The sequence below is a fragment of the Alternaria arbusti genome (assembly GCF_024043155.1).
Source record: "Alternaria arbusti strain BMP 1465 chromosome Unknown scaffold_2, whole genome shotgun sequence".
NCBI classification, from domain to species: domain Eukaryota; kingdom Fungi; phylum Ascomycota; class Dothideomycetes; order Pleosporales; family Pleosporaceae; genus Alternaria; species Alternaria arbusti.
This window is the reverse complement of record NW_026249942.1, coordinates 2,364,169-2,386,787: the sequence shown is the minus strand read 5'-3', so window position 1 is coordinate 2,386,787 and position 22,619 is coordinate 2,364,169. Positions and strand designations below refer to the sequence as shown.

General features: G+C 52.5%; 6 protein-coding genes across 6 annotated transcripts; 2 read left to right on the top strand and 4 right to left on the bottom strand.

The window, feature by feature from the left end:
- Window positions 1-276: 276 nt before the first annotated feature.
- Window positions 277-1,483, bottom strand: J4E86_002403 (uncharacterized protein; the record flags this gene model as incomplete). Its single annotated transcript, XM_051442963.1, has 2 exons — window positions 277-1,270; window positions 1,323-1,483. 2 exons carry the CDS (start codon window positions 1,481-1,483, stop codon window positions 277-279), a joined length of 1,155 nt encoding a protein of 384 aa, XP_051306551.1.
- A 285-nt stretch (window positions 1,484-1,768) lies between these two features.
- Window positions 1,769-5,262, top strand: J4E86_002402 (uncharacterized protein; the record flags this gene model as incomplete). The annotated part of the gene is made up of 3 exons (XM_051442962.1): window positions 1,769-2,042; window positions 2,091-5,130; window positions 5,184-5,262. 3 exons carry the CDS (start codon window positions 1,769-1,771, stop codon window positions 5,260-5,262), a joined length of 3,393 nt encoding a protein of 1,130 aa, XP_051306550.1.
- A 1,792-nt stretch (window positions 5,263-7,054) lies between these two features.
- J4E86_002401 (uncharacterized protein) lies at window positions 7,055-8,500 on the bottom strand (the record flags this gene model as incomplete). Its single annotated transcript, XM_051442961.1, has 1 exon — window positions 7,055-8,500. The coding sequence occupies one exon, from the start codon at window positions 8,498-8,500 to the stop codon at window positions 7,055-7,057; it is 1,446 nt and encodes a 481-aa protein (XP_051306549.1).
- A 455-nt stretch (window positions 8,501-8,955) lies between these two features.
- J4E86_002400 (uncharacterized protein) lies at window positions 8,956-10,278 on the bottom strand (the record flags this gene model as incomplete). Its single annotated transcript, XM_051442960.1, has 1 exon — window positions 8,956-10,278. The coding sequence occupies one exon, from the start codon at window positions 10,276-10,278 to the stop codon at window positions 8,956-8,958; it is 1,323 nt and encodes a 440-aa protein (XP_051306548.1).
- Window positions 10,279-12,469: 2,191 nt separating this feature from the next.
- On the top strand, window positions 12,470-13,531 carry J4E86_002399 (uncharacterized protein; the record flags this gene model as incomplete). The annotated part of the gene is made up of 1 exon (XM_051442959.1): window positions 12,470-13,531. One exon carries the CDS (start codon window positions 12,470-12,472, stop codon window positions 13,529-13,531), a length of 1,062 nt encoding a protein of 353 aa, XP_051306547.1.
- A 1,672-nt stretch (window positions 13,532-15,203) lies between these two features.
- J4E86_002398 (uncharacterized protein) lies at window positions 15,204-17,421 on the bottom strand (the record flags this gene model as incomplete). Its single annotated transcript, XM_051442958.1, has 2 exons — window positions 15,204-16,690; window positions 16,773-17,421. The coding sequence occupies 2 exons, from the start codon at window positions 17,419-17,421 to the stop codon at window positions 15,204-15,206; spliced, it is 2,136 nt and encodes a 711-aa protein (XP_051306546.1).
- Between the last annotated feature and the right edge of the window lie 5,198 nt (window positions 17,422-22,619).

The window sequence follows — 22,619 nt, the reverse complement described above, 5'->3', positions numbered from 1 at the left end:
TTCAATCGGGTTACCGGCTCGTTTGCGACCAGGGTCCCGGAAGGGCATATAAAGAGGCAGACGTTCACCATACCTCCTTCGTTCTCCCTACCTCAGCTTCAAAAGGAGGATTTATTAAAACAGCAAAGCCAAGGTCGCATGGCCGTGGCGTTGGTCGATTTCCTGAGTTTTGATTTGTACCTCGCCGTTGTATGCATTGGTGAAGATCAGCATCATCGTTCGGAGCACCTTGCGGCCTTGAGCAGTACATCAGCAAAAGCTTTATTCTTTTGGACGTTATATCTTCCGCCGACTATACGCCCAATACGCTTTCATGGGCAGCTTCCAGTCGACCTTCCTCAGATTCGCATCAAAGATGTCAAAGTCCACTCCTTGTAACCTATCCAGCCAAGACTGTGTCGCTATGCTCGGCATGAAGACACCGAATGCCTGCTCAACCTCCGCTAATTGTGCCTCCTGCCCTGTGTTCATCTGCTGTGCGCTGTACTGATGTTCCTCCTCGTTCTGGTGTTCGAAGTCGTGGCCGAGCGTGCCTTCGGATCGCAGCTTGGACAGCATCTCGCGGGCGGTAATGAGGTGGTCGTTCGCGCGTGTCGCGACTGTGAAGATGGCGTCGCGGAGACCGGGGGCCGAAGCGCCTTCTCGGAAGACGTCTTCTTCGCGAACGTTGGCTTCGGCCATTACGTCAAGCGGGAGGAGTACGGCGCCTTGCGTGGGTCCAGATTGCCCGGTCATGGAGTTGCTAGTGCCTAGTGGCTGTTGCGGTGGGAATGCGATGAGTGGGATGCCGCGTAGTACGGCCGCGATGCCCATGGCCTTGCCGATATGCGATGCGATGTGGTCGGTGGTGAGCGAGGCCTGAGGCAGCGCTGACAGCGTCAGATACAACATCGTCGAGTATGTATTCTCCGCGTAGCTTTCCAGTGCGCTCAATGTGGGATATGGTGGGTTCCCAAGATACTGTTCTCTTGTGTTGATGATGCGGTGGAACCAGTTCTTGCTCAGTCGCGCTTTCCCATCAGATCGCTCATGCAAATCCTCAGCTGCTTGTGCCAATAGGATGGCGACTGGCTCCTTCGGAGGTGTGCCGGCCAATGCTTTCGTGACAGTATCTCTCCAGAATTGCATGCGCATCATGCCAATTGTGGGGGTGCTCGTAGTGTCGGCGACGCGGGCGACATCGACGTTGAAGGCGCGAATCGCGAGGTATGCATCTCGGGAGGATTGTGGTATGAAAGTCTGGAGAACGTGCGAGGGTGCATCGTATGTTCTGCCAATCTGTTAGTGTGCGGAATACAAGAGGATTGCCATGGTAAGGCTACCTGACTAGATTCGCGCAGTAGGCACGTGCGCGTGCAATCTCATCTTCTGAAGGGCGAGCAGCATTCTGGAGTCGTGGAGAAGTGTGAAATTGCCTCCGTCGTGGTCTTGGGTAGGTGTGTGTGCGACGAACGGGAGCTGTGCAGAGCCTCGGAGGTGGCATTGAAAACTTTTGAGAAGACGAAGACTACTGTACAGAGCGAAGATGCATGGGAATCGAACAGAAGAAGAAGGAAATCCGATCTATCGTCGTAGAAGATGCATGTGTTTGCGCAATCTGGGGGAGGCGCAATTGCTCGTGTAAGGCACAAAGAGTCCACGGCGACTGGTGGGTTGTATGACGCTATTACGTCGATCACCCGCAGTCGCCACGTGAAAGCGCGTCGACGCGACTGGACGAATTGGGCGCATGCGAGGAAAGCGCAACACCAACACACGACACAACACGATGGAGTCACCACACCCAGACGAGCGACCCGTAAAGAAGCGCAGATTCTTCATAGAAGACTCCTCTCCTACTCAGCCGCAGTCGAACCCCATCGAGCCTCCCCCTTCGTCGCCGCCACTACACGCCGCAGATGCACCAGACGAAAGCAATGGCAATGACGAAGAGGCCGATTTCGGGAGTTTCGATGTCGGAATGCTCCAGGCCGTTGTTGGAGAACTCTCTACCACGGTACTGCAGAAGCTGAAAGACGTCAGTGGAAGCAATGTAGAACGAGGTATGCCAGTAAGTCTGAGGTTGTAGTTGCATGGCTGACAATGTGTAGCAATCAACCTCTACTTGGACGGCTCATGGAGCAAGATGCCCTCACCGTCCCCCGCACCCGTCTTCAAATCCGGTCGGCAGCCCATTCAGATGACGATAGCGAAAACCCTCAATCGAACCGAATCCGAAATATCCAATGCGTCCACACCAGGCTCAGGCACCTCCACACCCACGATACTACGAGAGATGCCCAGTAAGCGCTACATTGGCTCGTTTGGAGTCGTAGGCTTTGCTACCAAGAGCGGATCTCAGCTGAAGCATGACGAAAAGATACGTATCGAGCGCACGAAGCCACAACCCAAACTCAACAAGGCAAAGAAGGTCATCAAACTCTCAAAGCCAGATATCGTAGTCAGGTTCATGAATGAGCGTGGAGCCGAAGTTGGCAGATTGGACAACGACTCAGCAGCCTGGGTATCTGTGCTACTCGACCAGAAAGTGTGCTCTTTCGATGGCTCGGTTGTCTACACGCCCGACAAAATACGCACAGGCGATACCATATACCTACAGCTACGAGCTTTCTTCGTTCGCGCAGCATTCGATTCGCGTAAATTTGCCAAACCAGACAACAATCGAGAGATCAATCTGTTCGAAGAGAAGGAATCGTCCGACGAGCGAGACCTTCGGTTACGGCAAGTTGGTCTTGTGAAGCTCTTCGATAACATCAACCTCCAACCGACCCGCGAAAATGAAGAGACCGCGAAGCACAAGCGACAAGGTCTATTACAGGCAGCAGAGAGCGAGGAGAAGAAAGGCGATAAGCCGAAGCCGAAGAACGGAACATCCTCTACGCCTGCGACGTCTACCAACCCCACATCCTCCCCGCCACCCGACGAAGCCGAAGAAGGAGAAGAGCTGGAACAAGATCAGCTGGATTCACTGTACAAGAAGGCGCAGTCTTTTGACTTTGACACCCCTACCATGGAGCCAGCAAGCACCTTCCGCATGGACTTGCGCAAGTATCAGAAGCAGGCGCTCTTTTGGATGGTCAGCAAAGAAAGGAATGAGTCGATAGAGGACAAGGAGACCTCGATGCATCCGTTGTGGGAGGAATACCAGTGGCCAACGCACGATGCAGACAATCAGCCAATACCGACCATCGAAGACCAGACCATGTTCTACGTTAATCCCTACTCTGGCGAGCTCTCGCTTGAGTTCCCGAAACAAGAGCAGAACTGCCTCGGCGGTATACTCGCTGATGAAATGGGTCTGGGTAAGACTATAGAGATGCTCAGCTTGATCCATACAAATAGAACAGAAGTTGACGAGGATGCGTTGGCGACGCGGAAGGCTCTTCCCCGGTTGCAAAAGCTCAGTGCCGAAGTTGAGCCTGCGCCATACACCACACTCGTCATAGCACCCATGTCATTGCTGGCACAGTGGCACAGCGAAGCCGAAAAGGCGTCTAAAGAAGGTACACTGAAGGCCATGCTCTATTACGGCTCGGAGAAGGCTGTAAACCTTCAGAAGTTATGTTGCGCATCAAACGGAGCTAATGCGCCCAACGTTATCATCACGAGCTACGGCACAGTTCTATCAGAGTACAACCAGGTGGTTAACCAAGAAGGGAACCGTGGCTCGCATGGTGGCATCTTCTCGCTCGAGTACTTCCGCATCATCCTTGATGAAGCGCACTACATCAAGAACCGGCAGTCAAAAACGGCCAAAGCATGCTACGAGCTCAGTGCAAAACATCGATGGGCGCTTACAGGAACACCCATCGTGAACCGCTTGGAAGATCTATTCAGTCTGGTTCGTTTCCTTAAGGTCGAGCCATGGGCGAACTTCTCTTTCTGGAAGACGTTCATCACCGTACCGTTCGAATCAGGCGACTTTGTACGTGCCTTGAATGTGGTCCAGACAGTACTAGAGCCACTAGTGCTTCGTCGAACGAAGGACATGAAGACACCCGACGGTGAAGCTCTGGTACCACTGCCCCCGCGGACGATCGAAGTGGAGAAGATTGTGCTGTCACAGGACGAGCGGGATGTGTATGACCACATCTTTCTGCGCGCAAAGAGTCTGGTCAATGCTAATGCAGAAGCCGGCACACTGATGAAGTCGTATACAACCATATTCGCGCAAATTCTACGACTACGGCAATCATGCTGCCATCCCGTACTGACACGCAATCGCAACCTTGTCGCTGACGAAGAAGACGCCTCGTTAGCATCGGATCTCGCAAACGGCTTGGCGGATGATATGGACCTCTCCTCTCTGATTGAACGTTTCACTGCTGAGGGCGACCAAGATGTCAACAGGTTCGGCGCACATGTCTTGAAACAGATCCAAGACGAATCTGCGGCCGAATGTCCAATCTGCTCCGAAGAACCCATGATCGAGCAAGCAGTCACCGGCTGTTGGCACTCAGCCTGCAAGGAGTGCTTGCTAAGTTACATCGCTCACCAGCGCGACAAGAACGAGATACCGCGCTGCTGGAACTGCCGCGAACCCATCAACGCGCGCGACGTCTTTGAAGTCATCCGGCATGACAATGTCATTGAAGGAGACGAAGGTGATCACGCTTTCCGCGCCACTGACGTACCGCCTACTTCCACGCAGACACCGCGCATAAGCCTCCGTCGCATCGGCGTCACCGGCTCCGCAAAAACTCAAGCCCTCTTACGCCATCTCAAGAAAACCCGCAAAGAGGAGAAAGGCGCAAAGACCGTCGTCTTCTCACAATTCACATCCTTCCTCGACCTCATCGAACCCGCTCTAACCCGCGACCATATCCCCTTCCTCCGCTTCGACGGCTCCATCAGCCAGAAAGTGCGCGCCCAGATCCTCACCGAATTCACCACATCCCCGAAACCATACGTCCTGCTCCTCAGTCTGAGAGCAGGTGGTGTAGGCCTGAACTTGACCTGTGCAAACAAAGTCTTCATGATGGACCCGTGGTGGAGTTTTGCCGTCGAGGCCCAGGCTATCGATCGTGTGCACCGTATGGGTCAGGAGAGGGAGGTCAAGGTGGTGAGGTTTTGTGTGGAGGGGAGTATCGAGGAGAAGATGCTTAGGATTCAGGAAAGGAAGAAGTTTATGTAAGTGGGAAGAGATTGATTGGATATGAAGAGTGGGTGCTAACGTGTTGCAGTGCGAGTTCGCTGGGTATGATGAGTGATGAAGAGAAGAGGGTGCAGAGGATTGAGGATATCAAAGAGTTGTTGAGTTAGATGGAAGTGGTCTGGCGGCTGTTGGCAGGGTACTGAGTGAGTGGATGATTATATGCGATATACCCTTATTGAGTAGGCCCACGACATAGAACAGGAATCCATGACTGCATAGTGTCTCCACCGCTAGAAGATTGTGGGCTACGGAGTGGTCGGCTTCCGCGCTCCTGCCTCACCGTGCCTTCCCAAAGCTCCCGCACCCCTCACGGTCACGCCTACCACGACCATCAGCGACTGCCACAACACACCAAGATGACGCGTAGGAGCTCTCAAATCAAGCCATGACGATTCCGCATCGCCGCACACACTCCTAACAATATTACGTGCGCCCAACGCCTATATATCCCGTCCCGTTGCCTTTCATCCCATCAAACATCATCTCACGGACATGTCGTCTAATGGTAGGACGCTTGAGCACAGTACACCTTCTCTCCCCATGAATACAATTCGTGGCCCTATCCGGCGATTCAACTCGTTGGCTCTCTCCATCAATGCAAATTGTTGGCTCATTCCATTCGTCACCGTACCTCCATCAATGCAAATTTTTGGGGCAAGAAATGCGGGTTCGATTCTCGCCATGTCCAGCATGTTTTTTTTTGTTCAGCTCCATGTCAGTTGATATAGGTTTAGCTATCCTTTAATCGCTCATCAACAACTATCAAGGGCATGTCGTCTAATGGTAAGATCCTCACCTTTTAGTCACACACACCGTAATGGTGAAACACAACCCAGAAGGGTCATAACCCAGATGGGTAGAAAACCCGAAAGGGTACCAGACTATCAGGGCGTACCCGTAATGGGTTTCAGCGCAGAGAGATGCGGGTTCGAGTCTCGCCATGTCCAAATCTTTTTGCTGTTGCTGTGTCCTGGCGGTTTGCTTTTGCGTCGGAATGCTGCTGAACGCTGCCTTTACCTTGTTCCTGTGGTTTGCCATCGCAATCTTTGATCGCACGAACGCCGTCAAACATCGCATTCCTTTCTCACCGCCCTATTGCTCGCTCTGATATGTCTTCTCTTGCTCTACAACAAGCTATCGAATACGTTCAAGGCATGTAGTCTAATAGCTAAGACGCCCTAGGAATAGAACCGCGACAGGTGTGTAGCGCTGCCGCTGGTCCTGCAGGCTTGGCCCTTGTGCTCGGGGGCGATGACCCAGGCCATAAATGTATATAGGGAGATGCGAGTTCGAGTCTCGCTGTGCCTATCTTTTTGGCGACGTTGAAGCTATCTAAGGGAAGAGGAGAGCAGGGTAAAGAGGCGGGTAAGAATGCGGGTGAGAGAAAGTATGGGTCGGAGTGCAGCCCAAGAAAGGTGAGTATGGAGTTGAAAGCTTCTCTTTTGCTAATACTTTTGTTTTGTAGATGTTGATATTAATCTCATAGTTTGCTCTTATCGCTATGAACGTACCCGCAGGGCATGTGGTCTAATGGTCACGACGCTGGGACCTTACCTTGTGGTAACAAGCAAGGGCTGGTAGTCTGGCCTTCAACGGTTTAGGCGAGGGCAACAACGGGTGGCGTTCGACACCCGGCCCGTTCTGGAGATACGGATTCGATTTCCGTCATGTCCATTACTTTTTGCTGTTTATTGACGGTACTGAAATGCTGATGGAAAGGTAAGGTAAGAGAGATCGTAAACGAATGAGAAATTAAATTGGTGGAATTAGCAGCGATCTATCGAAATGAATTGATGAGCAAAGAGCTGAGCGCATACAATCCAGCGGATTTATCGTTATAGCGCTCCTTCTGAGTAGGGAGGTTTCTGACCCGTCTCGGTCTCTTCTCTCTCACCCTTTCTACATACCCTCTTTCCTTACAAAGATATTCATATCTGGAAGCCAGTCTACCTTCCGCGGGAGATTGAACATTTTAGCAGGTAGCTTTTCTCGCGGACCTTCACCCTCGAGACCTGTCTGGGTCTGCACGTATCGATGTGACAGAAACCTCGCCACGGCTGGTGATCCACGGTCCTGGATTTTGAAGATTTTCTGCTCTTGGTCGGCAGCGAGATGATCGCCCATGATCATAGCTGGTCCCGATTCCGATGCAAATAGATCAGCGATAATTTGAGCCCAAGGATATGAGACCGGCAAATTGGGAGCGATGACCATGGTGTGTGAGTCGATCGCGAGAAGACCGTCTGGATCCCGCACGAACTCTATCTCGCTGCTGGCTTCACAGCCCATAGCTGCATGTAGTTCTTTGAACAGTATCCAGTCCTTCTCCAGGTAGTGAGGGTTTTGGAGTAGGATCTGTATCTTCCTTCCTTTCTCTGCACCCTTCTTGTAGCGCTCGGCTAGGATGTTTGCGATACAGAAGACGGAGATGTGTTGGAATGTACTGTTGTAGGTGTTGTAGGCCCAATATGGCCTGAGTGCTCCTAGGCCAAAACACACAATCTTCTCAATCTGCGTTGAGCTACTCACGACATCCTTGATGGTGTTGGTGAAGCTGCCGCGTAGGTCGCTTGTTCCCCAATAAGCTAACGACTGTACTATCGCATCGCGGCATCGCTTCATCTCTCCCGCATAATCGAGGTCGGAGTCCTTCTCCTGACGCATGGGAGTGAGCGCGTATGGAGCATCGTAGAAGAAGCCTCCAACCGGCTCAGTGATAGTGTTGTTATCCACTCGCAGCCAGAATACTGCTTCCGACTTCCATCCACACTCGCGCTGAAAGTCTCGATCAAAGAATATACGAGGCATGAAGTCAACTCCGACGTGTTCGATTGGGTCACGCTCGATTCGACCGCAATTTTTCTTTTGCCAAACCTTCGTAAGACGGCCATTCGGGTCTCGCCAGGTGAGGTATTCCGTCCTTATGGGGACGCTCGGGAGGTTTATCTGGTGAAGGGCCTCTTGCTGTTGCTCGCGAATTTCTTGAAGCAGAGAACGTGTATAGATCGGTATGTTGTTCCGCAGCTTCTCCACAGTAACAAGGTCGACAGGGTAATTGTACCACTCATACTTTGTCGGAGGTTGTTCCCAATATGAGTCCTCATCCTCATCCTCGACGTCAAAGTCAGAGTCAGAGTCAGAATAGCAGCTACAGCCACGGAGATGGTCAGGGCCACAGTAACGTTCAGTTTTATCCCTAGAGTCGCTCAATGAAGGATAATCAGAATGGCTGCCCGTGCTCTCCGCGTCAGGTGTGACGTCATCAGCCGAGACTGCTTTCTCTGACATTGAAGGTATATCAGCAGATGCTTTGGCCTTGGACTGAGATCTTGTTGTTGCAGGCATGGCGAGAGGTGGGGTAGATGTTAGGAAATGAACCAGTTAGTGGGTTGAGGAAGATGAAGTCGAGGAAGATGGAGATGAGATCGATATGAATGTGCCCAGGCAGCAACTTATAGCATTGCGCACGTACCTCGTCGTACGTATTCACTAGCAAACGGAGAACAAACAATGTGGGTCTCAGACCAGGCGCATCCGTGAAGGTGAGGAGTGAATCGGACTGATGTATTCACTAGGTATTGTGGTGGCCATCTATTCGATGTCTTAAGCCCGTGCGAAGGCTGCAAAGGTCTAAGACATGTGCGAGCCAGATGTCCTTATCCCGATTGACTCGTCATAGCCGTACATGGACGCCGTGAGTTGTAATCCGTGACGCTATGTGGGTGAGTCCTGGCAGGATGATACGTACTATGACAGCATCTCGGGGGCTTTCACTTGCCTAGTGAGCTTAAACGAAAACGTTATTGGCTCGCGCTGCGCTTTCGCACCCATAAATCCATCTTATTCAACCAATACAACCTGTCCTTCTCCACCCAATCTTCTCCATATGCATCTGCCATGAGCTCATCATCTAAACCGTGATCTTCAAACCTATCCTCTTCCCTTTCGTAATGGTTTGTGAAGTGCCGGGCAACATGTGGAGATGCGCGCTCGCTGAACGAGTACTTCCGCTTCTCAGTATTGACTTCCATGATGTCGCATAGTATTGCCGCTGGGCCTTGGCCAGGGTTTTCCGAAATTAGATCGGCTATTATCTGGACCAGAGGCATTTGGAAGGGGAGATAGGCTGTCACGACTAGCGTTCCCGCATTGATTGCGAGAAGACCATCCGGGTCAGATACGAAGCTGATGTTGTCGTTGTCATTGAACAGTTTTCGCAAGATCTCATGATCTTTGGTCTCGTAATTTGGATCTTGTAGTACCAGCTTGATCAAAGGCCGAGCGGAGTCGGCCTGACGGTAGTACTGGTTCAGTGCTTGTATGATGCTGAAGATGGCCATATATTGGATGGCGGAATGGTACCAGTTCTTCTTAAGATTAAGCGCGCCTATTCCAAAGCAGACAACCTGCGTGATCGGTGCGCAAGTCTTGGCTGTCTCTTGAAATGCTGTTATCAGCTGCTTTTTCGCGGAACTCGCTATCCAAAGGCGTTTTGTGTTTTGTATAGTGCTCCAATATGTCCTCATCTTTGCTGTGTTCTTATGTTCATTGAAGAAGCATCGATCAAAGGTTATGAAAGTATATGGCGTGTTGATGCAGTCTTGCTTGTGGTCTTTGTTGTAGCGTCGGAGAGTCTTGATCTGTTCCGAATGGTCTCCATATCGACTTTGGAAGTCAGGATGCATCTCAACTCGCGAGAGATATTCAACTTGGATGGTGTTGGCATTGACGTCGTCCCGATTCCAGACCCTGTACTTATTCTTGTTCAGCCCGTAAGCTTCGACATGATCGAGTACTCGCTGATTAGATGGTAAAGTGAATTCTCCACAGATCCGATCAGCCCAGGACTTTACACGCTCGAGTAGTGCGCGCGTATGGACTGGTCTGTACGCATGCTGGAGCTCCTGAGTAGCAAGATCTACACGGTATCCGAATGCATCAGAGTCGTCTGAATCATACGGGTCAATCTCCTCAGGGGTCACGTATTCGTCTTCGTGTACTTCGTAGTCGTCTTCTTCCTCTATCGCAAGCTTGTGGACTCCATCGACCACGTCTGCAGCCGGTTCGACAGATCCATACGACGTTGTCGTCGCAAACAAGTCGGCTGATTGATGCGAATCCATTGCCTGCGTCTGACGAAGGATCGAAATGTAAATGTTGTGGTGATTTGTATAGTGGGTTGAATGGTTAGAATTTTGTTTTCTTAGGAAGATGAGCCCTTGTGCTTTCTGCTACTGCGGCCTTTTCCACACTGTTGAGAGAACCATGGTTCGAATGCCACTGTGAGCGTAAAACGGGCCGTGAATCTCTTCCATGCTCAGAGAGCCAATACGTCCCAACCCCATTCAAACCATCCTACACCTGATCTTGACTGCGCCTTGGTCATATGATACTCACATTCTGCTCTGCACACGTGCACGCCCAGATTCCAGCTGCTACATAGCGTTCACACTCTGCTCTCTGTTCAGAGAGCGGTTCTTGCACAGCACTCAGCAATGACTCGGATGAAAGGCCGCAAAGGGGCAAGTCGGGAATTCGTACCGCGACTGTGCTGTGGTCGGTATTTGTTCGCCAAGGCTCTTTGCACTATGACGTTCGCGACTGGCATGGTTCGAGAAGTAACCACCCAGTTCTTACACAACACGAAGGTTTTGTATCATGCATGCGTGCAATAACGACAAGACCACCCCGACGATGCCGATGTCGATAGGGGTCAGGCGCCCCGTGCGACAGTTGGCTTGCCGCGGTTCTTTTTCGTGAAGCCATGACCCCTCTGAGCTGAGAGAACAAAGCAATATGCGATGCATTGCAATCGCAGAAGTTGATGCGCATCTTACATTTGGATAACGTGGATGAGTTTAGGAGGCGATGGAGTACCATACCGAAGTCCTAGCAGAATTCTGCCTGGGCATATCATCGACCCGCCAGCTCCAAGCTCTTTCTCCATAGTTTTTGACTCATACGTATGCCTTTAAAGGTTTGATAACGATGGAGGTTGTGTAAACGCGTCCGCTGTGGTCTGTAGATCGGGGGGCTCTCGCATGTATTTCTGGGCTCGTGCTTCCTCGACTCCTACTTAACGGGTGACATTATACCATCGTACCGTTGGTCAGGGTCGATTTCGATGTTCTTTTTGAGGATGACGCTATGATGCGAACGCGAGATGATTGAAGCGGCGGAAGAAGCCGGATGACGCACAACCCAATGGATCGCGACGTCGACCACAACCGCATCACATGTCGGAGACTATATCTATCTCGTTACGAGCTCCGGAATGCGAATGCGAGGTGTGCCGCGGCTGCAGTCAAGTTCGATTCGGCATCGTCTGGAGCGAACGTGGCATAGTGTGGGATCATCCTTGTGCGCGAAGATTCTCCCGACCCACCACACACAGCATCGTCCACACGTACCTCACCTTCGCATTCGCATTGTTCCCTCATCCTGCGGCTTGAAACAGCGAGACGGTCCGTTGCGACGATAGCCTGATCGGTTGGTCACACTGTCGAGGCCCAAAGCTTTGGTCTCGGGTCACGGTAGTTCGCTGCAATGCCGCGCCTCGGCCACAAAAAGTCCGTAATCATCACGCCACACTCCTACCACTCGTCGCCCACAACCCCGTACCCTCGAGCCACAGCATCCCCGTTTTATACCTCAAAACCACTGTTCGCTCCTATCTGACCCGATCACGTTCTCTAGGTCCAGACTAGGCTGCCAGCAATGTAAAGCCCGCCATGTCAAGGTAGGACACAACATCTAACTAGGCATTACACGCTTACGAGGACTCGATACTGAAGTAGCTCAGTGTGATGAACTCAAGCCGTGTACCAACTGCGCCCGCCATGGCGTTCCGTGTAGCCTCGTCGTCTGGGATCCCAGCGCATCCCAGTCAGCTCATTCGGCATCTTCCGCATCGTCTGCATCACGACGTACGAATCAGTCACCGCTCGACCGATCTATACCTGTATGCCCCATAAAACGCCATGAAACATAGTCGTTCTTTTCTCATTGGTGTAGCAGGGTTCATCGGCATCGTCTGCCCACGTGGCCTACCCGCGCAACCCGTCGACCGCAGCCGGAGCGAGGGCCGTCTCGACTATCTCGGAAGAGGATTCTTCCGACTCGCAGTCCGACGCATACCCCTTCTTGACTAGATATATACACAGAAATCAACCGAGTCAGTCGTCGCTATGGTTGCGGGACCTGGAGCTCTTGTAAGTCAGTTGGGCCATTGCCAGGATCATCACCAACTGTTTTAGACACCACTGGACAACAGAGGCATTTGATACCCTGTCCCAACGACCTACCATTCGGCATATGTGGAGAGTCGAGGCTCCCAAACAAGCCAACGCACATGACTTCTTCATGCATGAGATTCTGGCCTTTGCGGCGCTACACAAAGCATATCAACAACCTCAAGACCAACGGCAGCCATACTATGCTTGCGGTATCCATCATCAAGATCTCGCCATTCGGGGAGTTCGAGAGAAGCTTCAAAACGTAACCGACGAAGACGCCCCGGCGATTGTAGCTACGTCGACACTGCTCACCTTCAGCGTATTTGCTTCAACGGGATTCGAGGCCCAGACACCTCTTACTGCACCTGTGAACGACATTGATAGTCTGGTGAATGCCTTCCATCTCATGCAAGGTATGGGACACGTTCTTGCGCTCGCTCAAATGGCAGTGAGGGACTCTTTTCTCGGCCCGATACTGAGAGATCCGTTGGAACCCACTGCTTCGCAGCCCGTGCTGCTAGAGCTGAAAAGTCAATTACCAGCACTGGTCACATTCATTGAAGGGAGAACGGATCTCTCAGAGGCCGAACGACAACTTTATCTTACTGTCATTTCCCTCTTCGAGCCCGCTTTCCAGATATCGCTGCCTGCTCGAGTGGATAACCGGGAGCTACGTTTCCTATTCTTTTGGCCTCTGCAATTAGGACCAGATTTCATGGAAGCTATTCAACAGCGAAGGTCAGGTGCGATCGTAATTCTCCTGTACTATACGACCATGTTCCATGCGGCTGAGACGCGATACTGGTTCATGGAGGGCTGGGGACAGCGGGTATCGAAGGCATGCCATCAGGCCATTGACCAGAGCTGGGCATCCGCTATTGAGTGGCCTCTGTCTTTCCTGCAGCAGGGAGATTCGTGGAGCTTGTTCACCAACGTCCTGAACCAGGGACAGGCTTCTGGGTCAGCATCAGCTTCTCAGCAGCCATCGGCAGAAACAACACCTCAACGGGAGGCACCAACTATCGGATCTGCAACGTCCGGCGCTGAACCATCGCAATCTTACTCCATCCAGCGACGAGGCTCGAAGTTCGCTGTTCAGATGGGTGCTGCAGAGGACGAACAAGTTCCGGGAGAGGACTAATACCAGGCTTGGCCCCGTGGCCAGACCACTCACCATGACCCGGCAGACTCGCAGCTGACACCATACAAACACAGGTGTGGAGCGATCTAATACATATAATCACGATGTTGGCAGATTATGGACCTGCAGTTCTCTAGCGGCAGTATAGCCTCGGGTCGATCCCATCATCCCAATTGAGTGGTACCGCCGGCTAGGTGACCGCCGGCTAGGTACCCGCATTAGCAGCGGCTTCTCGCCGCGTACCACGGCCGGCAGTATAACGAGGTTCACAGCCAATGAACAATAGATTGCGGCGTAGTCGCTGCAATTCTAATCACAACACACATTGGGAGCAGCGTCATTGTGAGCTGACACCTGTAGCGTGAATACGAACAAGAATGTGTTCGTATCTGTCGACCGTTCGGTCGGTGTTGATGGCTTACCAGCGCATCTTCCATTCAAGACGCTTGCACGCCAAGAATGCGCCCTTGCCTTTGCCCACTATGACCAATTTACGCCCGCCATCAATCTTATTACCCACACTACAGAAGACGTTCGAACGTACTCTCTCGAATGCCCCACGTAAGCGCGTTCTGACAGTCACCGTGTGGCTTTGCCCCACAAATTGACCGCTATCGCAACATCCTAATCCCACGATCGGTATGATATTTGCGACTTGCCACGTCAATCATGCTCAACAACATACCAGGCTGACTTGACTTCCATCCTGCCCAATATGCGACCCACGTCTTGTGTGACGGCCCCCAAAATGCTTTTCTTCACACCAGGCTGTGCCGCTTTCTCACATAAGTCGCATGCAGGCCTGCTGCATGGTCCTTTAGCCAGCCGCTGAGGTGCTTTGGAACAAAGAGCGGTGGCGTAAGTCTACTATTGTGCACCTTCCGTATTGGGACGATGGAATGACGGAAAGTGCTGAGCCTCATTGTTGGGGAGGAGTAACTTTCAATCATTTGTTTAAAGTTGGTGACTAGAGAAGGACGCGGAGGTGGAGATTTGATCAATAATTCCTTCGCACCCGCAGCGCTAGACTGTGCCGCTCGGATGCTAACCACCACGCACGCACGCAAGCCGAGTTGTATACGCATGCAGTGACGGTCAATCACGCCGAGTGACGCGGCAATAGAGTATTGCCGCTGCATGCTGATCGGTGGGGACGAACGGGTTGCGCTGGCGGAAATACGCATGTTGGGGATCAATAGAAGCGATCATTGCTTCTAGATGTCGGAAGCTAGAGGATCCGCGCTTAAGAGACAGCCACTGGTGTGGGGAGCATACGACGCGAGTAGTCGCGTTGCGGACGCCGTACTGCTTCAGCGATAATGTACTGCGCGAGAACCAATGAGGCATGATGCGAACTATACGAGAACGCAAGCTGTTGCGAGATGTCGGAAGTGTTTCAAAAGCTGGGGGTGCTATGGACGTAGTGCGATGCGTTAAGATAGCGATGCAGTGTACTATTACATTAAAGTCGTAAAGAGTGTACTAGTGGGTATCTTGATAGTCTCCGCGTGAACATCCCGAAAGAAAGGTCGAATACTATCTACGTGTTGCAATAACACCAAAAGACTGGCCAAGAGGCAAACTTTGACGTAAGACATATCAAAAGTCTAAAGGAAGAAAAGATCCGAAAATGTTGAGTCACAGAAGTGTTGGAAGTCGAAAGTTCTGTCGTTCATGATGGAGACATGGGCCGACTTTGGCCGTCTACACTTCTCGCCCAGCGCTCTAGCTCTTCGGGTGTTGGCTGCGAGACTGCTGTACTATCGCTTTGAATGGTTGTGTCGCTCAGTCCTCTGGTGTGTGACGGCCGTCGTTCGATCGCCGCCTCTTCCGCATCGTTGTCCGCTTCGGGTTGTGCGCCTTCCTTTGCTTTGGTAATCTCTTCAGCAGTAGCTGGCGCTCCAGGCTCCACTGCTGATCTTGTGGCTTCGCTATCTGGTCCCGCTTCAGGCGCCTTCTTTGCTAGTACTTCATCGATATTGGTCGAAAGTGAGTTGTCACTTGGACTTCGGCTGTGCGGAGGTTTCTGAACTGGCTTCATGTCTGAGTTTTTACTGGGCATTGAGCTGATCGTATCTCCGCCTGGGAGTTCTGCAAGAGGTACACTATACCTGCCATTGGAGAAGTAATCGGGTGAATTGCGACCATCTGGCGGAGGGCTGTAAAGCTCAGCGGGGGTACTCTCCGGAGACATTTCGCTGATGGGTGGATAGGATTTATGATCAACACTGTAGTAGCCTGCCGCAGGGTCTTTGGGTGAATGAGGAGCTTCGGAGCCAGTGAGTTCCGAGACACGACGATACTTGATCTCAGTACCAGCAAACGTTGTGTCAATCTCAGACGGCTTTTCGGTGTTTTCTTCGGGTTCCTTTGCCGCCCGGCGCTTCTTCCTCCATAGAAGGTATGCACCGATTGCGACGATGATGAAAGCGCCAACGATGCCGACAACTATCCCTGCGATTGCGCCTGCCGATAGCCCACTTCCAGACCCAGACTCTGGTGTTTCTGGTAGGCCAGTATAAGACCTATCGAATATGGTGACCAGGCTCGGATTTGGCATAGGATCAGAGAATGTGGCCGGGGCAACCGTGAAATTCTGACGTTCGTAGTCGACCACAATGTACGCTTCCTGCAAAAACGTGCGCCCTAGTACGAATCGTCCATTTTGTGATCGCTTTATGGGAAGGTAACGGGTCGCGTTAAGGTAGAGTGGAAAGCTGGCTTGCTGATCCAGTGCCGAGTATGGTAGTTCGATGTCCGCAAAGTCTGCGCTGTCGGTATCAGCACTGGCGCTGATCTTGAATGATACAGTCGGGTTCATTCGTAGATTCTGCTGGCGCGCTGTATCGTTGACAGTATACATTTGGGTCTGATTGTCGAAGGTCAGACCGAATTTGATGATGAATTCGTCGCAGACATCATCAGGCAGGATGAGGTATGGTAATGTAGAGTCAATGGTCGCAGGAAACGCTCCAGTAGTAAGAGAAGCCGTGTTGGTTTCGGCGTCCTGATCTGGCTTCCAGAGTATGCCAATGACGCCAACAGCAAGCGTGTTGTTCTGCCGGCTAGGCATACTGATCGAGACACCTTGTTCGGACAGTCGTGCTTTATCGTAACCTCCCAGTACTAAACTTCCTGTGACCCCGTTGTCGTTGTTGCCTACATGTCTTAGCATCCGAATTTGCTAGGTTCATTTCTCACCGAGGTGGTAACTCTGGTACCCCCCCAATGATGTACTTACGATAATAAGCACCAGCCGTGTATCCAAACGACCGACTGGCAATTTTGTGTGCACTTCCCCACATGTTGTCCAAGAAGTTCGGTTTGAGTGCGCCGGGGGGTCCGGTAGATCCGACAGCGAGCCCAAGGGAACCCATGTAGAAGTTTGTAACGGTATACTTCACGACATACTGCTCGGTCAAAATGAAGCTCTGTGGTGAGCTCTCACCCAGACCCACATGATCCACACCCCAAACTGCGGCTGGCTCTTCTGCCTGTAAAGTGTCGTTGTACCACTCCGGTACTGGAATTGTGTAAATTCCTGCGTTCTGCCATTGTGGAGATTCATCATCATCGAAGCCTAAAGATTGACGGCCTTCGTATGACAGGATACCTCGACTCGCTGCACACTCTTCGGGGCTGGGCACGTAACACCAGTCGGTCTGTTGCGGTACGAGGGTGGCTGGCGAGGAAGTGGATATGAGTACTCTGAAGTTCTGGCCGTTACTGTTGTTCTTGCCGTCGTCGCCAATGTTGATGGAGAACGTGGACCATCTCCCGTCATTTCCTTCGTACTGCCCACTGGGAACCAGAACATAAGGCGTGGGCGGCAGCTGGATTGGCTCGGCACGTTTCTTGGAAAACATAGTCGCAACTTGACCACGGCGCATGGCAGCCGAAGTGAAGGGCCATCAGTTGATAAGAGGAGGCTACAGATAAGAAGAGGCACAAGCCATCGAAAACACCAACACCTTGTCAGCTACCGCAACCACTTAGCGTAGGTCAGCTGGTTGTGCCGGACTGGCATTGAGCCGCGACTTGCGTGGGCGATGCGCATCAGCGCTCCATGGACGACAGTCGCAAGGTCCTCATTGCCGTTGCTTGGATCGGTTAAACATCAATTTGTCTGGCCGTTCTAGGCGTCAAGCCCATCTGCTTGTTGTGGGTGTATTGCGCCCGTGCCTCAGGCGGGGTAGAGGCACAGCATCGCCAGGGCACCCTGAGGTTGCATATTGCATGTGGATGAGCCGGCATATGACTGGACGTGGCAATACCGGTGAAAGGGCACAGGTTGTGTGGTTGCCACCGGCCTTCCCATTGGGAGGAGACTGGGCGGAGAAGGATCGCGAAGCATTCAATCGAGAGTCTGGATGGCAATCGTTGTTGACCAGGGCCGCAGATAGGCTGCATGCTGAGGTGGCTGGTTAGGCAGACCTCGAGGGAAGCCTTGACGGCCCGCGGACAGGTGGAGCTTCACTGGCTGGCGCGCTCGATCGCCTTACTCAGCGGAAGCCAACGGCCCAATCGCTCGAGCCGCCGCCCCACTTGCCCACACAGCACGCACATCAGTTCTCACGTGCATGCACCTCTCACACGTTGCAACACACAATCACTCTTGTTGTCACCCTGCGCGACCCACCCTTGAAGAGACACGCTCGTACGGATTCGGGAATTAGAGTCGTGTAGCCAGTGCGAGTATGGCGCTCGGCACCAGCGGACCTGTGCAAGGAGCGCCCTTCTGCTCCGAGCTTCGCTCCTCATTTTCGGCCCCCAGAATGCCATCCTCATCGGATCCCGTCTGGCGCCAAAAGCTATCGCTAGTGATGATGGGCTGCAGGCCATTACTCTGTGCAAGGTAACGAGCTAACTTTACGCGGCCTCAGAAGTAACCATGTCAGCAACCGCCATGGATGCGATTCTCTACTTGTCTTCAGGCCTCTGGGTTGGATAATATCCCGCGTCACTTGCATCTGTCCGGCGGTTTTCATCATGCGGATTGAATGCGACACCACGTCTTGGAAGTCTACTAGGTCTCACTGCGACCCTGGCTTCTGTGGCGGCCTTTCGCCATTGAGCTGTGCCGGCCGTATTGCTTGAAGAAGGTCTAGGCAATCTGAGTATACTTCAATGCTGCCACCAAGCCCGGGTGTTCGTCATTTGGCAGGCGGTCGAGTAGATCTATGCCTTCGGCTTGGTTGTTCTGCTTCCGGCCTGATGTTTACATACCCTGGCACACAGGATTACTGGCCAAGCTTGGCTGCTGCCAGCCTCGCCAAAGGATTTGTTCCCACCGTCATATGCAGGTCGGCAGCTAGCTTCGTCATCGTCTTATAGCTATCCGTTCCTGCTTGCTTCCTTCCCTCTTTCGAGCCTCCAGCCCATCTTTCGTCGCAAGGTATGTGATGCCCCCATTGGTACCCTACATAGTCGTTCCTGATCCTCCCCTTACTTCAATCCGCACCTTGCCTAGTGCCGCGCTTGACACTGTATGGTACTTCCTCAGTCAAGATAGCTTTCTGGTCACTTCAAGCATATCACATCACGTGTCTAACCTTCTCGTGCAGCTCCAAGCCGTGTGCCACTCGTTCAGCCGGCGTAGCAGTCTTTCGCTTCAAGATGCGCAGCCATTGGCCCCTTCTGCTGGCTTTTACAAGCATAGCTGTCGCGCAAGGTGGTGGATATGGTGATAACAATACTTCACTGCCTGCATACGACACCTCACCCACAGACGCGTATCCGACCGCGTATCCGACAGACGCCTATCCCACTTACACAACAGAGGAAACCACCTCAACGGAGGAAGCAACCACGTCTGGTGGATACGCGCCTCCTCCCCCTCCTCCTCCACCATCAAAGCCACCACCACCTCCACCACCTCCATCGCATCCACCACCACCTCCTGGACCACCACCTCCAAAGACCGAAACAGAGACGGAAACGAAAACAGTCACTGTCACGTCTTCTGAATATTGCGCCGTCCCGCCTCCCCTAACTGTGACCCATACGAAGAACGTCACTGTCACAGAGGTATGGCCATTCCTAAGATGCTTCTGACCATTGCTGACTATCAAAGACTGAGCACAAAACTGAGACTGAGCACGAAACGGTTACTTCGTCCGAGTACTGCTCTGTTCCGCAGCCCAGTACTGTGACTCATGTCAACAATTCTACCATTACAAAGACTGATTATGATACTGTGACCGGGCCTACAACAACCGTCAACAACACAATCACAGAATATACAACGAAGACCATAATCTCAACGGTAGTGACTCTCGTACCAACTACCGATCTCATCACGACCACGGCGACGACAACCGACATCACTACCCAAACTGACGTTTCTACGACGGTCAGCATCTCAACATCGACCTATATCTCGGTTACCACCTACACCACTACGAACTATGAGACTATTACTGAAACATGTAAGTCATACATCCACACCATGCAATCTTTTCGCCTTGCTTCTTTTGATATCTGTCACGTCTTCGAGCATCGCGTTCCTCCTTCTGTTTGTTCCGGAGCGATGTACTACAGACATGCTGATTGCTAAACAGTGCCTGGAACTACATCTGTCAGGACCGAGACGGTGGTTTCGACAACAACAGAAACGCTCACTCTTACCGACCTCATTCCTGTGACAACGACCGTCCCTGGACCGACCGTCTCTGTTCCAGGTCCTACTCAGACTACAGTGGAAACCGTCTCGGTTCCCGGACCCATTCAGACTTCGGTTCAGACAGTGTCGGTCCCTGGTCCAATTGAGACTATCATCAGCTTCACGCCGACAACGACAACGGAAGTGATCAGCGTGACCACAACGTCTCTGACGACGAGCGTGTCTACATCCGTGTCAACTTCAACGTCAACACAATTCATTGTATCAACCCTGACCCTGTCTGGCACTACGAGTGTTACTACTGAAACCGTCTTTTCCGAGATATTCATCACGACTACGTTTACGGAAACTCTTCCACAGACTGTTGTCGTGACATCGGATCGTACGATAGAGACCACTGTTCCGGTCACCATTCCGGTTACCATTCCAGGCCCCACAGAGATAGTCGAGGAGACAGTCACAGAAGTATCTACGCAGCTTAGCACTCTGACTCTACCACCCCAGGTCACCACAACTACGACGACGTTAGAAGGCGAGACTTCAACGATCACAACTCAAATTCCGCCTAGTACTGTGGTTTCAACGATCGTATCGACTCTAACTTTCCCGCAAGCCACGGTGACTTCTGTCAGCATATCGCCACCAGAGACCGTTGTGGAGACCTTTACACAGCCAGGCCAAGTTACCACCACTACTTTAACGCTTCCCGGAGTCTCCTCAACGGTCACAACGCAGCTCCCCGCAAGTACGGTACTTTCCACTATCACTCTACCTGGCGAACTTACGACTACCACTGTTCAACTTCCCGGCACTACGTCCGTGATAACTTCCCAGCTGCCAGCGAGCACCGTAGTTTCTACACTCACTCTACCTGGTGAAGTCGTCACTTCTACCATCCAGCTTCCTGCAGAAACCTCGGTTGTGACTAGTCAGCTACCGGCTAGTACTATCCTTTCGACGGTGACGCTACCTGCGGTCACTTCCACAATAGTCACCCAGTTGCCGGGCAGCGTTACGACAAGTACTGTACTGTCGACTGTCACATTACCAGGATCGACAGTGTTGAGCACGATTTCTCTTCCTGGCTCCACCTCGGTAGCTACCGTGACTTTGCCTGCAACGACGTCCATATCTACTGTTCTTATCACTCAGTCCTTCGTCACCACCCAGGTCCAGCCTACTACCATTGTGGAAACATTGACACCAAGTCCATCTTCCACGACACCTGCATCAATCTCCTGCTCTAGTGAGTGCCAGATTGACGTTACCGCGACCAAATTAGAGTACCCTGGGGTGATTGTGACCGAAACTGTAACGGTACCAACAGCCACGCTCACCATCTACACGGATATCCTGAATAGTGCCGTCAGCTCATCACTCGCCATCAACGCACTACCGTCTCAAGCGCCGCCGTCATTCACATGGGATTATTCAGGCGTGCCACTGACGTATCCTACGACGTACCTAGCCTACGAGACTTTTAGCCATCTGGAGGTCGAGGCGGTGGGTACGGCTTGTGTGATTGATACAGAAACCCTTGCCTTGTCGTCTCCTACACTCTATTCGTCTCTCATTGTACCTCTCGACTCCGTCCCCAATACAGCGTTCGTGGCGCCCACGGTGGTCGACTTCCTTAACAGCCAGCCAACCGTCATTGCCCAGCTTGGCCAGTCCATTGGACCAAGCGCATGTGACCCAGCCAGTGGGGGTACAACGGACGCCAGTCAATCTTTCGTGGGAAGTAACACGTATGTCTTAACACAAGCAGCCTTAACTACAACATCAATATACCTCCCGACAGCGCAGTCCGTCGTTCTTCCGTCTGAACCTCCACCTTCGACGAGCGCAGTACCAACGACCACCGCTGCTCCTCCAAGCTCGCCGCCGCCACCTCCTCCACCGACCTCAAGTAGGCCTCCCCCTCCACCTTCTTCTTCTCGTGCAATCCCAGCCCCTAGCAGCTCGCGACCTCCTCCGCCGCCACCCTCTAGCAGCGCTTCACCTCCACCACCGCCGCCAAGCAGTACTCGAGTTCCACCTCCATCTTCGAGCCCGGCTCCACCTCCGAGTAGTGCTGCACCTGCACCGTCTAGCACAGTCCTTCCGTCTTCCAGCGCTGCACCACAACCGACAAGTATCGCGCCTCCATCAAGCAGTCCTGCTGACTCCGCGTCTGAAGGTCCATCGCCGTCCGCTCCTCCTCCTGAATCATCCGTGGTTCCGGAGCCCTCGACCGTTCCCGAGCCTTCTTCCTCACTGGAAGCACCCTCGTCTGCACCTCCTTCTTCGTCGATCATCGTATCGAGCCTGACCTCGACGCGCTCTACTACTACCTCAGAAGACACGTCCTCTGCCCCAGAGCCGAGCCCAAGCTCGACTTCCGAGTTCGACGGAGGCGCCGCCGCACTTCCAACAGGCCATATCGCGGGCCTGTTGATTGGAGCAGCGGGTCTTGGATTGGGACTG